An 18,249-nucleotide genomic window follows, 5' to 3' on the forward strand; every position below is an offset into this window, starting at 1 on the left:
GGAAGCCTGGGGCAGAGCAACTCTGCCTCAGGCTTCCTGTAGTCAGCGCTGGTCAGTTTCAGCAGAAGCTGACTTGGGGACGCCTGGGGCAGAGCAGCTGGGGTGCTGCTGGGTTGCTCCTGTAGCGCCGCTCCTCGGCACTACTGGAGCAACCCAGCAGCACCCCATCTGCTCTGCCCCAGGTGTCCTGATTCAGCCGCTGCTGAAACTGACCAGCAGCGGCTGAATCAGGACCAGAGCAGCTGGGGTGCTGCTGGGTTGCACCAGTAGCGCCCAGAGCGGCGCTGCGGGACCAACCGGCAGCACCCCAGCTGCTCTGCCACAGGCGTCCGGAGAAAAGGCTAGTCTGCTGGGGGGGGGGGGGCGTACTAGCTGCACCCCCCCCCCCCACCCCAGCAGACCAGGAAGACTCGGGCGGCGGACCGAGATGCACCGCGGTCCCGCCGCCTGGGTCCTCCGCGGCTTTGCTCCCAGTCTCCCTGGTCTGCTGACCAGGGAGACGGGGAGCGCCTCTGAGGATGCCGGCAGCGGAGCAGTCCAGGCGTGCCTGGGGTGCCTTGCTGCCCGAGCCCCCCTCCCCCCCCCCCGCGGCTTTGCAAAGCGCGGGGAAGCCGGCGGGGCAGTCCAGGCGCGCCTGGGGTGCCTCACTGCCCGAGCCCCTCCGCGGCTTTGCTCTGCGTCTTCCTGGTCTGCAGACCAGGGAGACGCAGAGCAAAGCCCCAGAGTACACGGGCGGCAGGACCGCGAGGTCCCGCAGTCTGTGTACTCTGGGGCAGCCCCGTTCGTAACTGCGGATCCGACGTAAGTCGGATCCGCGTAAGTCGGGGACTGCCTGTACTGCCTCTGTATCAGAGGCAGTGGCGTGGGGGACAGGCGGGTGCAGGTGCACACGAGGAGCTAGCTTTTAAGATGGCTCACCCCATGTACTAGCTCCTGCGGAGCTGCTTTCTTCTGCCCCATGTGTAAGTAACCATGTGTAATTTTCAGCGATTACATTTACTTTAATAAACACATTTTAATATCCCTAATCACCACTGGAAAAAATAAGGGTTTTAATTTTAAGACAGACTTTTAAATTGCCCTGTCCAGATTATGTTCATGGATGTGCTCAGTCATTACATTCAATAACCCCTTGTTTTAAAAACAAACAAATACGGAGCAAAATTGCATGTGTTCATCAGTAATTGATTTTCTTTGGAACATGTACCATAGTGTGGAGAAGGCTTATTCTAAACATTTAATAGGATATAAATTAAACTTCAGAGTTGGTACAAGACAGTTTTTCCCCACAGCTGACTTCTATTTGCATAAATTGGAGGGCTTTTTTGCACAACTTAAGAGCAGGGCAGGGGAAGACTTATAACCCATCAGTTCCTACAAGAGTCAATGCCTTTAGTGCAGAATGGATGTATACTGGGGCAACATATAGCGGGGATGCTCTGTACCTTAATGTATTTGTGAGTCAGAATGTATAGGGCAGGATTGTGGTATTTTGAACAAGGTTTTGCACAATGAACCTAAAACCTTACCTGGCTTCAAGCATAATTTGACACCAGGACTTGTTCTTAATGCTCTTTTTTAAAAGAGCTTGTGGCCAGAGAATAATTTACAAGTTGATGGGTGAGGAAGGCTAGCAAACATGCTGTGTTTTCCTTTGAAGACTGAGGACTTTCTGCTCCCTTCCTGTGCAAAGGCATGCAGAGGAGAACAAAGGAATGAAAATGGAAAAAAAAAAAAAAAGGCTTTGTAGCTCCCTTAGTACAGTCACAGTATCTGTGCAACATCTCCCTCTGGTATGCAGGACTAGCAGAGGTGGGCGTGGAGCCTATCCTGTTCCCCAGTGACGTGGCATCTTTAGCAGCATCTGGAGTCGCTCTCTGTGTACTTCTGTTTTGACTCCAAAGGAGGGGTGTTTGTGTTGAGGATGTTCAGTCTAGCTTACTTCTGTATCCACATCCACAACCCCTCCACTTTTAATCCACTAACCATTATAATCTCTCTGTATAGCACGCAAACTTTCTGGATCTGTGTCTCTTTATAGATCATGGAAAGGGGCGGTATTGCTAACTCCCGGCATTCAGATTAATGAGCTAGGCCCCAAAATTCTTGACAGTACAGGCTGTCCTCGCTATAAGTCCAAGATATGTTCCAAAAAACTTGGACTTACAGTGAAATAACTTAAAGTGGGGATTTTTTTCCCTACAGCTGGCTTCCATTTGCGCAGATTGGTGCGGGTTTTTTTGCGCAACTTAAAAGAGTGGTATGGGAGGACTTATAACGCATCAATTCCTATCTGTGTCAGTGACTTTAGTGTGGAATGGATGTATTCCTAGGCAACTTTTAGCAGATGTATACCAAGGCCCTGTAGTTTAAAAATCATGAGCTTTTTAGTAATCACTTTGGGTGTTCATTTTATTTGCCTTCTGGATTTAGAACTGTTAGGTTACACTTAAGCCATGTTTTCAAGCTTATCTCTGCAGTCAGCTAGAAACATAGTTCTGATTTTTCAGTGAAAACTCAGATTTAGTCAACATGACTCAAAGCTAGGGCTTTTTGAAAAGCATTAAATATGAGAGTCTCCAATAGTTGAAGTGTGGTAGAATCACAAGTTTCATGGTAAAATATAGCTAGACTGGAAGATTTACTTGGTATTGCTCGGGTCTGTCCCTCAATTTTTGTTTTTGGAAAATAAAATGAAAATGTACATGCTTCATTTAAATCATTGTTCTGTGGTTGGGCTGGGGATGAAGGGATCAGTCTGCCTTCGGGACTGAGGACTACCCTTGCCCTCTCTGACTATAGTAGCTTGGAGCCAAGTGAGACATGCCTCTCCGTGGGTGCCGCACCTCCAGCAGGCACAGCCAGGGTGGGGTGCAGGCACCGCAGCTGGGGCAGATCCAAGTTCTTCTGACCCCTGCATTCCCCCAGCAGAAAGAGGAATGCAGCAAATTGTGCGCTTTCCTCTCCCTCCCTAACACAGGGGAACATCCAGCAGGGTTCCCATAGGAATTGTGGAAGGGGTGTGTGGCTTCACCTCCTACCACCCTCCATAAAGGGCATGGGGGGGCTCACAGCTGGGGCAGTTTTGGGGGGGGGGGCACACCAGCCAGCCCCTTTCATCTGCTTGATGATTCTGTCTCGTCTATATGGCATTGGGAAGCAATCCCATTCCAGGTACATCCCGTTTTTGGGGCACAACCAAACCCTTACACTGCTGTTATGATAAAAAGGATAAAATACCAAATTTGGTAGTCCTAGCACTTACTGTTGAGGAGGAGGAGAAGGAGAGAGAAAAAATTATGGCTCAGTCTATATGGGCCTTTCAACATAATTTAAGAACTTTTGCTTAAAAGTGGCTTAAGCATATTTGAAGGCTAACAGTATTCTAAGCCTGGTTTGCTTAACGAGTGTTGATGGGAGGTCAGACTGGGTTATAACAAATATACTTCAGCCAGGATCTCTAACTAGGCTACCACAGTTGCTCTAACATAACAGGCTCCAGGTATCCACCCCCAGGCCTATGGCTCATCTGTCTAGCACAGTAAATACTAATTTGGTCTCTTATCTGCCAAATCCATGCAGTCAGACTTCTCCATTTAACACAGAGACTTGACTAGAGTGCAGCTTGCAGAATCAGAATAGCAGATTTTTATAAAGCAGAAAGCAAACATAAACAAATCTTTAAGAAAGTTTAAGAAAGGGGGGGAATGGTCTCATGTTATAGAGAATGTATAGAAAACTGCTTATATGTTCTGAATTATAGTGATTATATAAAGCACAATATTTTGCTTTGATACTATTTGCTTTTCTCACAAGCAAATAGTAACAAACTCAGACAAAATAAAATAAACAAATAGACTGTTAGCACCTTAAAGTCTAATAAAACGTGTAGATGGTATCATGAGCTTTCGTGGGCGTAACCCGCTTCTTCAGATGACAGGAAGAAGGAAAGCTCATGATACCATAAATGTTTTGTTAGTCTTTAAGGTGCCTACTAGTCTATTTGTTGGTTTTTTTTTTTAAAGTTTTTCCTGTTAAAGACTAACTCAGCTACCTCTCTGAAGCTTTCAGAAAAAATAGTTGTATTCAAATATTTTCTTTAAAGAAGAAAGATATATATATATATATATATATATATATATATATATATATATCTCCTGACCTAACTGACATCAAATAGCAAAACTCCTGTTGGGTCCATGATTTCTTTCATGGCATTTTATTTAATCTGTATGATGCTTACATAAATTTAGATTACTCTATGCAGGGGGTCAGACTAGATGATCATAATGGTCCCTTCTGACCTTAAAGTCTATGAGTCTATACGGTGCCTATTTATATTTTGCTGCTTACATATATAGAGAGGCTTTCATTTTAGTTGAACATGATGTTTATAATCATGAATACACATGGAACAAATTGCTCTTTATCTTTTAATAAAAAGACTGGATATAAAAGTGTTTGTAATAGGATAGGTTTTTTTCCCTTTCTGAATTAGTGCTAGTATATTAAAAATCAGTATCTTTTTTTAGAACTTTTTACCAAAACAAGATATTTCAAAGGTAGGGGTTTAAATGATCTTCTCTGAATTAATTTGGAGAGATTTAACTGCAGTGTTTCTGTCCTCTCTTATAGTGAATATATGAAAATTTAAGTCTGGTTTTCATTGTGTCCTCTTGCCAGCATAACGTGCACACATTTCTATCATAAACAGTATCATTGGTAGCCCTTGAAAAGAATTATTCCTGAATTTTAAGTGTCTTTACTTTTAAGAATTAAATTTTCTGCTTCTGTGTATTTTGGTGCTTGTCTTTTGTTGTTGTTCTGTTCGAATGTATGTAGAGAGAGAGTGTCAAATTTGCTCACTCTTATCTCAAGATTTTATTTAGGAAAAATATATTTTCAAATATTTTAACTTTATTCACTACTATCTAAGGCTACGTCTAGACTGCAGGCTTCTTTCAGAAGAAGCTTTTCTGGAAGAGATCTTCTAAAAAAACTTCTGAAAAAGAGTGTCCACATTGCTTTTTCTATGCGCTTTGGCAATCTGCCTTTTTGACAGATAGCGTCCATTCAGTGTGGATGCTATCTTGAATTTAAGCTGTGATTACTATGGTCGGAGTAGCCACCAGGGCACCTGTGCTTTTTCCTCTTTCCTCTTCTTTCGAAAGAACTCCCTCTTCCCCATCCACAAGAGCTCTTTCAGAAAAAAGGTTTCTTCCTTGTAGAAAGAGGTTTATCAATGTCAGAAAAACCCTTCTGTTCTTTCGATTCTCCCCCCCCCCCCCCGAAAGAATGCGATTGCAGTGTGGATGTAAGTGAAGCTTTTTTTTCGGAAAAATGGCTGTTTTTCTGAAAAAAAAACTCTGTAATGTAGATATAGCCTTAATGACCATAACTTATTTTCTGAAGTTGTCCTAAAGGCAAATCTATGTGCCATATGTTTGTCTATTCTGGATTATCAGGGGAAAATATTGAAGTATCTCTTTAATTTTTCAGCCTCTGGTTTGACTAAACTTCTCTTGTATGTATATTCATCTCATTCTTCAGAGTTTGAGTCAGTATACTTTATATTGGGCAACTTGGCCACGTATGGATATTTTGAGTTGTGTGAAGAATTTGTACAACTAATGGAATATTTCTGTGAATATATCATGGTCCAGGAAATTCTCGGGTTCGGCACCAGTCAGGTCCCAAAGGTACTGTACTATAGAGGTTCAACCAATATTAGAAAAAATGAATCCTATTATCTGACCAATATAAATACAAAAACTGTGTGTGTAGATTAGCCCTTAATCTAAAATACAGATTTTGTCTTTTATACCCGCAAATTTCACCTGACTTAAATTATTTGTTTATAAAATCAAACTTACAAATACAAAAATACTGGACAATTGCTTACTTTCTCATTGTTACCATATAATTATAAAATAAATAAATCGGAACATAAACATTGTACCTGTTGAACCTCTGTATATCAGGGCCAGAGAGTCCTGCTGTCGGAGTCCTGCTCGGCTGACAGCAGTGGTCCAGCGTGGGCAGTTATGCCAGTGTCTGGGAACCCTGCCCTGGGAGTCCTGCTGGGCCAGCAGCAGGGGGGCCAGCATGGCAGAGGGCTCTGGCTGGACCAACGGGCAGTGGAGCCAGTGGTGGGGAGCCTGGCAGAGCCGGCATCCAGGAGCCCAGCAGGCCAGCGCAGCAGCGGGCTCCAGCAGACCAGTGGCTGGGAGTCCTATGCAGTGGGGCTGGCAATCATAAGCTTGGTGGGCAGTCTCCAGTAGGCCATGAGCGGAGTCAAACTAGGGGCTGGTGGTAGGGAAGCCAGAACTGACCTTCCCTGGTCCAGAAAACTCCCTCATTCAGGACAAGTCAGGTCCCAAAGGTACGGGACCAGAGAGGTCCAACCTCTACTTACATTTCAGTGCATAGTATACAGAATAGTATAAACTAGTCATTGTATGAAATTTTAGTTTGTACCAGCGATGAAAGTAACTTAAAATGTCTTATGGGTACTGTCCTATTGCAACCCCATATCCCCGCAAGATCGTTAAATAGCTGCCTGCTGGCTTTTGCCACAGCTCAGCCAGCTCTTACTGGAGCGGCGCACCACGGTGCATCCACTTACTTTCACCTCTCGTCTGTACTGACTTCGCTGGTGTTTTATGTAGCCTCTTGTAAAGCTAGCAAGTATCTAGGTGAGTTGATGTACCCCTAGAAGAACTGTGTACCCATGGTTCACAACTACTGTTCTGCTTAAACTTTCCCTGATTAAAAATATTTTAAAAACTGTAATCAGGAAGGACTCAATGCTTTTTGTGTTTAAACCCTAAAATCTTTACCACAAATCCTATTCAATTAATGTAATAGGGGCCATCTGTAGTGTATGTAGAATGGCTTGTTTTTATTCTGGATTTTGGGGGTTTTTTTATCTTCATTGATAGAATCTCTTGTCATTGTAAACCCAGACAGAGTAACTAATCAGATGAATTCCACAACTTGTCCCTGATTACTTTTGGGAGACTAGATCAAAGTAGACCTATCTCTAAATTGAACTCCTTGACAGTCAGCAATGCTGTGTTTCCATGGCTTTACAAACATAAAGACAGTTTAAACAAGCTTTTAACCCATTTTCATAGAGATATCTTACAACTAAGTTTTTTTCCATTGTTTTGACTACTAATACATATTCTCTCCTCTTTACTTCTTCCTCCTTTGTAAAAGAGTAATTATCAGCAAAACCAATCAACTGCCTCACATTCCTTTAATTATTAAATGGATTGTAAAGAATGTAAAGGTGTTCAGAGTTTGCCTACCTCCATGATGAAACACTAAGTATTTATGGAGAGTCATATTTTGCTCCCAGATAGAGCCGCTCTACATTTTACTTGGATCTACGTTGTATGTGGCTCCTTCATTTTATAACAATCTTCCATACAGGTTAAATACTGGGTATTTCTTGTTAGTTTACTTTAAATGGATAGGTTCCTTTTGAGAATGGGAAATCTCTTCATCTGCATGATGGAGGGAAAATTTACCTTAAACTTTTAGGTGTGTCTTAAAAAACTGAAGGTGTAATGAAATGACAGATCATATAACACTTCAGATGTCGGAGCTCATGGTTTTCACTTTGTGTGGGATTTTTTTATTTCCTCTCAGTATCTTTAATAATCCCACTCGTCTTTCTCCTCTCCCCAGTTCCCTGTTTGTTCCCCCTCTAATACAGATTTTATTACCAACTGGGGCCAATCCTATTTCTGTTGACTTCAGAACTAACCTAATCAGGTTTAAATAATGGAACACCACTAACACAAGCAGAAGAGAAGAAATTAAAAGGGAATGTATAAGATTTATAATCCCAATTGCTCAAATACAATTTTCATGCGGCCAGTTTCCAGAAAGGAAAAGGCCGACCAGTTTAGCCTCTTATAGTTATTTTAATTCTGAGAGGAAGTTCAGTCTGTTGTTCTTCATGCATTCTAATGCCATACATTTCATATTTTCTAAGAGCCTGTTTTTCAGGGTTTCTGTGCATCCCGAATTCCAAATGAAATAAATGAAAATTGCTGGGGCTTAGTATCTACAAAAACCAGGCCTTTTAAATGTTTTGCTTCTAGAGCTATTGCCACTAATGGTGACATCTTAAAAACAGCTGCACATCTACTATTGGGAAGCCAGTTTATCAAGTAAAAAAATTTCATTTCTGAAATGCTGATCATCAGCTTGCCTGTCCTCTCTGGCCCTTGTAGAAGATTCTCTGTATGGCCGGGGCATATGTGAAGAGAAGAGATGGAGGTTGGGCTCTAGCAATTCCTCCCAGATGTCCCTCAATTTGAGGAATATTCTCATTTGATCTGAAGTTCCCTATGTTCTACACAGATTTGGTGTCCCCTTACTTTTATTGTTGGAAATTGATAAAAAAAATTCCCCCCTTCCCCCCATGAATCTGACCTTATGGGAAGGAGGGTTCTTTACAGCAAACAATTCTCACAGGTTTTACAAGGTTCTTACTTAATTATTTTTTCTGTCTTTTATTTTTGGATATTTTTTTGCATGTGGAATTTACATGTAAGTCTTGGCACTTGGAGAGGGATAGGTTTCAGGCTGTACTATTTTTTTCTCATTCTTCAGGATCTGCCATGACCAAGAAACTCCTAGTTGCTGAAGTGGGGCACACAGGGTGTGATGGAGTTAAGGGTAGAGGATGTTTGTTGCTGGGGTTAGAGCCTTTTGACCACATTGGAGGGGATGAAATAGTTTCTTAAGACACTAACAATACAAAACTTTTTCTAATATACTTAACAATAAGATACACTTTTTGGCTTTTAAACAGGACTTGGGGAGGGCAGGGGAGAGATCAGGGTCTGTTTTTGTGTTAAAGTTACCTGAAAGGTGTTTTTTTATATCCCTTTTCTTAGCAGAAGAAATATGACTTTATAGCAAATGTGAAGTGGATGTGTCACATCTAGTAGAGTTTTTTCCAGATACTGTACCTAGGCAGGCAGCTTATAGTGAGGAAACTCTCCTGAAATTGTTTTGGGGTGTGTTTTTTTTTCCCTTTGCATCATTTTTCTTTAATTTGAGAAGTCATTCATAAGTAACCCAATTCAAAATAATATCCATGCTTTAAAGGCTGCCTGAATATTTGGGTTTGGAAGGAGAATTAGAGCAGTCTTCTGGAATTCCTTCACTTTAAAAAAAAAGTGTTATTTGACAAACATTTAAAAGAAGTAAAATATGGTCATAAAATAGTTAAGGGGTAGTTAGGCAGCCTTTATATGAACAATTCCCAGGTCTCCACATGAGGGGCCAGGCTGCTTGCCAACAACAGGGATTGGAGCGGATAAGGGGAGGGGTCTCCCTTAAGATGAACCACATGACTCACCTCCCACCCGCGTCAGTTGCTTATAGTCCCAAAACGAGATAGCCGCGAAGCGAATGGACCACAAAGGACTGCCTGGCAAGCGAGAGGGGCTGCTGCAACACGCCTGCAGTTTGCTTTCCTCCTCAGGCAGTGGAGGAAGGGATTCAGTGTGTTCTCGTTAGCGCAAGAAGCTGCTTTGCTTGTGTCACTCTTGATTTACACTGAGTCTTCACAGGACAGAAATATAAGGTAGCGTCACACTGTGGGGAGAAAATTTCTGGCCAGCAGAGTTGTTTGAAAAATGCTGGGGACCATAACGATTACAGGTGGGTAAAAGTGGCATGCTGTACCGTGTGAACTTTTATTGATTATTGGTTTTCTCTGCCTCTGTGGCACTCCGGTGATTTTGTGTTGCAGAATTTTTTTACAGCCTACAGAGGCTGGGGCGTGGCAGACTGTCCCGTGCATACAGGAGTGCTCCTTTAACTGTCCCGGTAGGGTGCTGGGGAGAGAGAGGGGAGGAGTGGGCACATTTTAAAGAAGTTGTCCTAAATGGTTTATCAGAATAATCATTGTTAAATTCACAGTACATACGTTGGAATTTCTTGTCCCTTATAATAGGACATTTGCTATAGAATTTGTAATGCAGGAACAATTGATGGGCTTCCAGATTTAAAAAAAAATGATTTTTTTAATTATACGGGAGTAGAAGAAAATAAGCTTGCAGTTGAACTAAAAGGACAAATAAGTGCAAAAGAAGACCACCCATGACTGCCTTGATGCTGTGGATAATTATGAATCAAGAGATAATGTAATACAAAAATATTATCCTTCAGTTAAATGAAATTGAAACAGATTTATGGTAGGGGATGTAATTTAGACCCTACAAAAACATTAATGAATCTTTGTTGCTTAATCATGCTTACTTTACAATGGCAAAACAAAAATTGTATCTGAGAGTAGTTTACGAAGAAATGTACATTACTTTCACTATAAATTTGAGTTTAATCACTGTAGTTTTTTGTGTCTATGTAGATAAGTACTTCATAGTCACTTAATCGTTTCTTATAAGGCATTCCAACCAACTTCTTGAAGCCATGAATTCTAAGGGTTGAATTAACTTGTTAAAACTTTGTTTTAAGTTCAGTTGAATTATAAATAACCAATTTTGTCATATCCGCTCTCTCATACATCTAAGGCTATAGATTACACTGTTTTGAAAGAGTTTTTTTTTTTTTTTGATCACTCAGCTGTTTGTTTCCCCCCAGAAAACTTGGATGCTCAGATTTTATATTTTTATGCAGTCTATTTGTCCCACATACATATAGTTAGGTGCAGTATGGACTTTAATTAAAAGGTACATTCCTTGCTCAATTATTGTTTGTTTTTTATCGTAATAGCTATTAAAATGAAGTAAAAGTAGTGTGAAGAATGGAGCTATCCCTCATCTGTTAAATAATTTATATTTTAAACAAGATCCTAAAGAACTGAAAATTTTGTAGGTGTCAGAAAAATATGCTAATTGTTTGTTTGCTACTCTGGTGATTTTGAAAGCATTTCCTCACAGAACTCTGTGCAGATAAGTCTCATATTCTAGTGAAAATTTAAAGTTTGATTAGAAGTTTAGAAAAGTATGAACAACAAACAAAACCTTCCTTACTGTAGATTAATTTGTTTGCTGGTTCTGGATTTTGCATTCAACTGAGTAAAAATTTCTTAAGTAATCTCTTCAGCTTCAGTTTTCCTATTTTATTGTTTGAACAACGTTATTCAGTCTCTTGGCATTTTCTTGAGCTAGTAAATGGACATCACAAATACCTGAGTCCTGGATTTTCATGTTTAAATTGTTAGATCAACAGGTACAGCATTTCTACTGAGGACAAAACATCCAAAAGTTCCCCTCTGGGAGAATTTGAGCCTGGGAGGGATGGCATGTAGTCTGTAACAGCTGGAGGGGGTATAGGAAGAGGGGGGTTCTGTGGTCAAAGCTTTACTTGGTGGTGTTGTTTACAATGGGGTTTTCATTAAACTAGATGCTTAATGAGCTTATTGCATGCTGAGTCTGTCCTTAAGGACTTTCTTTTTTCTTTTCTTTTATTGCTAGTAATCAAAGGCTAATTAATGTATTTCTGAGGAAACCTTTTTTATAGGTTCACAATAATGATGAAAGAAAGAAAAAGATAATGAACTACCAAAATTGACTTTTGCAAGAATTTGAACTTGCTCATAGGATCAGTTAACATCTAAATGTAGCAGTTTATGCTTTTTTTTTAAAAAAAACAGGACTATGTGCGCTGACAGTGTAAATTAATTTAGGTGCATGTAAATCTCTGCAGTTTTCAAGTAAAATTTAAATGGCAAGTAATGCTAAAATTTATCTTACATTAAGATGTCTTGAGAAGTAGAACTTTCAATTTTATTCTTATTGTGAATTGGCATTATTCATTGTTACATTTCAGAAACATCCTGATTTATATTTATAACGGTGCTCTTTAAGTAAATACTATAATATATATCTTTTAACTCTTCTTTGTCCTTAAGGGATACATCAGGGTTTTCTTTTTTCAGATAGCTGAGCAGTAGTGTTATAATAAATATAATGATATTTTGGAGAAAGTAAGAATTTAAAAAAAAAACACTACTGAATATGAGGAGAGTAGCTAAGCTTTAAAACCCTGATTTCATAATTATTTGTCGCATGCTGATTTGGTTAAGATGCATAGTAGCTGTGCTGACTTGAAATCATAACCATTGTGAGAAATTCATTCAGCTAAGAATCTCTAAATACAGTAATTGAAAAATTAATGAAGGTAAAAGTATCAAAGCAAATACATGTTTTAGAAATATTTAAATAACTATACAAATATATGATTTAAATAATTAAATTGGTAAAATACAATACCTTATGATAGGAATTTCATAAATCAGATCTCAATCTGCCTTATTCTGGAGTAAACTTTTACTACTGTATCATAAATGTCTGAAAATAAAGTGTTTATGATGAAAGGCAATACCATAACATTCCTAATGCTTGTGCTTTCACTTAAGTTAGTTACATATGAGTTAATATAATGTAATTTACTTTCATCAGAACCATGCTTCTGCTTTTTTTTCAAAGAGAAATAAAATTCAGAAGAATGGTAATGATGTATTTGCCTTAACCCCAACCTTATTACTGTTAGGTAAACAAAAAAAGTGTGGGGTTACTACACTTAGCTGTTTGACAGTCTGCTTAACACTACTAAGTGCATCCAAGGTGGAGTCAACTGTGAATTTTTATGTAAAAATAAATCACTGGAAAATTCATGGATTACAAGTGTTCATTGTGAAATCCAAAGTGCAAATCTTTAAATGCTAATTACTGCTATCTACAAAGAAATCCCTCCCCATAAATAGGCACAATAAATCCGTGCTCAAAAATAGGTGAGTGGGATAGAATGGTCAAGGAAGTACTATGGATTTTTACATAAAAGAGTTATTTGTAATTTGAGGTGTAGATGTAAATATAGCCATTGGAAGTTCAGGAAGGAGAAGAAAGACCTTGCAAAATACCTTGCCAGGAGTCAGCAGTTCTTCAGACTTCAGTACATTAAGCTCTTCAATGTAAAATTTATTATAAAGAATGTTTAAAATGTTCTGTCATTTATTAAACCAAATGAGTGAACATCTGCTTTATTATTAAAAGTGAATATCCTCAAACCTGCTGTAAAACACAACTGGGTTTATAATAGGAATGTCAATGAGTAGTTGAGGATTACTATATGCACCCCCCGCCATACTGCCTCCGTATCAGAATGTATAAGGAATGTTAGATACCGTGTAATTGAATAATCATGTAACTGCATCAAATTTTAGCAGTTACACAACTATTCAAAAGCCCCTGGGGGCTGACTTCCCTTTCCTCCTCTCCCCCATTGTCAGCACTGCTATCTCTCTATCAGAGGCAGCAAAGGGTGGGGAGGAGACAGTGCCTGTGAAGCTGGCTTTTAAGCCAACTCTCAGGAGCACCAGAGCCACCTGCCTCCTCCCACACCCATGCTGCTGCCTTTGATAGACAGCGGTGAGGGGAAGGAGAGGCGGGAGCCGTACATCTAGAAGTTTGCTTTCAAGCAAGGTCCCCACGCATATCGGGTCTTGCCCCCCCCCCTCCAGGCAGCAAGGGGAGCACTGGCACTGCCCCACCCCCATGCATGTGCTGCTACATCCCTGGAGGGGGGGAGGCTGGTGGCAGAGGCTGCTCTGTGAGATGCCAGCACACAGCCTCTGTCTCTGGGTGCTCTCCCCCCCCCCCCCCGCCCCCTTCAGGGTGGCAGGCAGGAGTCCGTTTGTGCAGGGAGCCAGTTTAAAAACTGATAGAGGCAGCAGTGCAGGGTGGGAGGGAGCTCTCTGGGAGTGGAGCCGGAGCACACTGGCTACCAGCCCTGCCCCCAGGGGCTATTGAATAGTTGTGTACTATCAGAAGCAAAAACAATGGAGCCCTGTGGCACCTTGACAACTAACATTTATTACATCATAAGCTTTTGAGGGTAAAATCTACTTCATCAGGTAAATTGGAGTGGAGTTTAGCACGTGCATGCTTGTGTGTGTGTGTGGACCGCAAAAAAAAAAAAGAGTACTTGCCTTGGATGCCCTCTTTCTTTTGTTGTCTTCATACACCCATGCATCTGCAAACTCCACTCTAATTCATCTGATTACGTCAGTTTTACACTTGAAAGCTTAGTTGTTTTTGGCTACCTTTACGAGACTTATCAGAAGGAACAAAATCAGTCCATCCACATCATTCTTAAATTTCCCTGTTGTGTGTCTGGCTGTTCTGTTATGTGAATGTCAGAACGCTTCATGATTTTTACATGTCAAAATATTTTGCAATGCTAGGCACAATGGAGGCAGAAATGGTTTATATCCTTTATGCTATATAGGTATAAAGCCAGAGACTTTCACTTACACTCATATAACCCCAATAATTACAATATGACCAAGAACAGAATCTGGCCCTTAGTATTTAAACATTTAATAAACTTAAAATGAAAAATCCCTCTTTGGAGTCTTTCAGTGCCTGGTGGAGTATATAGAACAGGGGTATAGGGTGTGTATGACATATATCTGATGGATTCAGAATTTAGGGAATTTATGGAAAAAATCCAGGGCTATGCTACAAATCCTAGGGGGGAACTCAACCAGCTCCAGATGTTGACATGGTTGACTGCAAGAACATGAAATGCTACAGATTTAAGTGTTGCCTTTTTTTCCCCATCCAACTACTAGAAATGGAATGCATTCTCACCCTTAAAGGGAAGGGAGAGGTGGGAGAAGTTAAGAAAAGCTGTGAACAGTAGCTGCCAACTTAATAGAAGATAAATGCAAAAAAAGGTTATTCATTCGCCATTCATTCACCAGGTTATTCATTGGATTTTAGTGAGAAAATGACTGAAATATGTATGGACATCTTAATATTGTGTTAATATTATTTCCTTCTGCATAAAATACTACTGAGCTCTAGAGTACAAACTACATATTGAATTAAAAATACAATTTGATTTAGTTGCAGCAGCAGTTAGGAGCTGAAACTGGAACAGTAAATGCTCCAAAATAAGTACTGAGCTGATGGATTGTGTGAGATTACCCATGTTATGTTCTTGTCACTCCCAACATATTGTGCATGTGAGGCGCATGGAGTGGTGCACTGTAAAGACCGTTTCAGCCTTCATCCTAAATATATGACTTGTATCCTTTTTTTATTTTTATTTTTTAACAAAAGTAAGTTATTTGAATGTACCCTTTTCTGCAGTCCTCGTTTCCTTCTAACTTTTATTTAATGAATTATTGAAATGAGAATTACATATGTAATCCAAATTTCTTTGAAAGCTACTATAAAGTTACTTTAACAAATTTAAAAAAAAAATCTTACTACAAAGTCCAATAAATAGTTAGGTATGTTATTAATTCTTGTCTGTAGTTTTCATAATAAATATATAGCTTTTTATCTTCAAAGCATTTAACATATTAACTAATTAATGGATTCTGTGCCTTAGCATTCTGTATCATAGCTTATATACTGATAGCACTAAAAAAGTAAATACAGAGTGATTGCCATGCAGTACTGCTGTTCATAAAGGCATTGCTTTATATCTGTGGTGTCCAACCAGTTCTGGAGCTAGTGGCTAGTGAACTAGCCACACTCAACTGGTCAAATAGCCACATGTGGGCAGTGGCTACCATGGCTTTATATGCATCTGTCAGACTCAGCAACTGAGTCTTATTAAACTGATTGGAAATTGAACTGTATATTTGGGTTCTAAGAATACTAAAAACTGGCCAAAACTGTGTGGTTTTTTTTTTTTTTTTTTTTTGGGGGGGGGGGCACTCCGTGGTTAATTCTTAGGGGCTCAACACTTAATTAAGGAGAGCCATTAGAAGGACTTGTGCCTTGAGGGACAATTTCTAGCTATTAAGATTTTTGCCTACCTGGAGTCAGCCCTAAATTTAGTCCTGTTCCTGCTGCCCTTCCTGTCTTTGGCACCTCTGCTACCAAAATCTGCATTCCCAACATGCCCCAGTCCTTTGATCTGCAAATCATTAAAGAGAGAGGCAAGGTTTCAGTTGAAGAAAGAACAAGCATTTTGCTTCCAGGTCAGGGAGGTTGATGGAGTGAGTGTGAGGCTTTCTCACCCCTTTGGATACAGGTTCACTGAGTTAGGTTTGCATGGATCAGGCTGCCAGGCTAAAACTGTTGCAAAGATTGGGCTCAGATTCCAGCTTTGTAAGGTCCGAAAGCTCAGATGTCATCCCACCATGCTATCAAGCCTTTTTGGTTTTGTTTTTTAATTTTTTTTCAACACCACACAGCCTGAGCTCCATGAACTTAGTTGACTTGGGCTAGCGGTGGGTTTTTAATCTCTTTGGGCCATATCTGCACTACAAAATGTTACCGGCATAGAACATGGCTGTGAAGAACTGAGTTAGCTGATGCAATGCCGCATATAACTTAGTAGTCAGGGTAGATAAGGACAAATCATATTCAGTTTCATGTTTGCTAACTTGGTTCAAGTAGTGTAAAATTTTGCAGTGTAAGCAAGGCCATGGAGGGTAAGAAAGCACTTTTGGAGACTGCATGGGGGGCTGGAATAGGGAGGAATACTCAGAGGGGATTCTGCTGAAAGGGGAGGAAAGACCGTCTCTCTCTCGGTCTCTCCCGTCCCCCCACAATTTTTTTGCTGTTTGCCACCTGAAATTGAGATTTTTATAATGGAAAAGCTATTGGCAATATTAGTAACTTGTCTGTTGTCCCAGATTCTCCACCCTCAATGCATTTTGCTGATAATTTTTAAAATATTTGATATACCACATATTTCAAGAGCTTTTTCCCTTGGGAAATCCCACTCATACTTTGAGACAAGCTTCCTGTTTAACTATAGTTTTATGGAAATCACGTAACTATTGTTATGATTTCTAGGGCAAAGAATGAGTGAAAGGAGGGCGTTCATAATTTGTTTGTCCTCTCAGCTTGTGAAGCAGCTGACTTCAGTTTTAGAAAAATGAATTAATCATGAATTTTCCATTGTTTAGATGTGGAAATTGAGAGGGGAGGTTAGAGAGTTGCATTCAGACTATTGCTAAGTACTTCTTACCTGTAATTCTCAGTAATGCTTTTGCTTGTGGAATGCACCAAAGTCTACAAAAGACTTACATTCCCAAAGAGAGAATAAGCCCAGATTCTTTTAGAAGGGTTTTATCCCTACTCCGCCCTTGCAACTTACTGTTTGAACTTTTCTTTTGATTACTTAAAATGCCATGAGGGCCAGGGTTTTATTGGAGTGTAGACTTTTTGAGTTAGATGAGGTTGTTTAGTCTATGAAAAGGAAGAAATTTTTACTCAATACAGTTACCATTAGTGATGCCAGTTGTCGAGTAAACAGGTGGCATTTTGCTATTAAATGTGGATCTAGCTCATTAGTTGGGATCTTGTAGGTGTATTTTTAGGTTGGTTGGTGAATTTGTATTCCAAATATTCACAGATGCAGTTTCTTCCAAAGGGATTTAGACACAAGTCACTTTTGAAAGTATGACTTAGGCAGTTTTGAAAATTTAGCTTATGTGCCCTGTGGCAGAATTATTACATTCATCTAAATATCTAATGAAGGGCGATACTTGTCTTGTTGCCACTGGACTTGGATCTTTTTTTTCCTTTGTGTACTCTCAGTATTACAGTTAGATCTACACAGCAAGGGAATGCACGTTCTCATCCTTTCTTTGTTTTGCCTCTTGCACAATATCAAGAGTCTGGTCTGGTAAAATAATTGATTTCGTCTCATTGATTTCGGGGGGGAAGGGGGGGAGGATTTCACCTCATTTCAGATTGTTAAAGAATGTTCCCTCACCCCAAAGAAACAGAGCTGAAGGATATTAACTTAGGGCTAATGTAATTTGACAAACCATTAATGATATTTAATATCCCTAGTTTAAAGTATCGGTTAATTGAATAGTCGAGTAACCTCAAGAATTTTTATTGGTTAGTCGACTATTCTTTAGTCCCTGGGGGCAGGGCTAGCAGCCAGTGCTTCACTCTTGAGGAGCCCCCTGCTACTTCGCACTGTATCAGAGGCAGCAGTGCAGGGGTGCCATGTGGGAGGTGGTCCATAAGGGGAGCCAGTTTAAAAACCAGCTTCCCTCACGGACCAGCTGCCTGTCACCCTATGCTGCTGCCTCTGATACAGAGGCGGCAGCGTGGGGTGGCAGCAGTGCCTATCTAGTGTGAGTCTGAGCTCCTGGAGCCATCGTGAGCCAGAACTATTATATCCCTACTTTAAACTTGATATTACTTATTTTTGTATACCATTAACTTCAAGAGACAGAGACATATATGCCTGACATACTATAGTGTTATCTGT

General features: G+C 40.2%; 1 protein-coding gene across 3 annotated transcripts in view; it reads left to right on the forward strand.

Moving 5' to 3' along the window:
• Positions 1–18,249, forward strand: part of AKAP12 (A-kinase anchoring protein 12) — a 123,126-nt gene that overhangs the window by 75,312 nt on the left and 29,565 nt on the right. Inside the window, exon 1 of one of the 3 annotated variants that reach the window (XM_075924438.2) lies at positions 9,383–9,687. The exons of the other annotated variants lie outside the window; for them this stretch is intronic. Coding sequence (XP_075780553.2) covers positions 9,663–9,687 — 25 coding nt within the window. The 5' untranslated portion in view covers positions 9,383–9,662. Of the gene's footprint in view, positions 1–9,382; positions 9,688–18,249 lie in introns of those variants that run through there. 3 annotated transcript variants of the gene reach the window in all.

Source organism: Pelodiscus sinensis, chromosome 3 (assembly GCF_052426305.1).
Source record: "Pelodiscus sinensis isolate ZL-2025 chromosome 3, ASM5242630v1, whole genome shotgun sequence".
Lineage (NCBI taxonomy): Eukaryota > Metazoa > Chordata > Testudines > Trionychidae > Pelodiscus > Pelodiscus sinensis.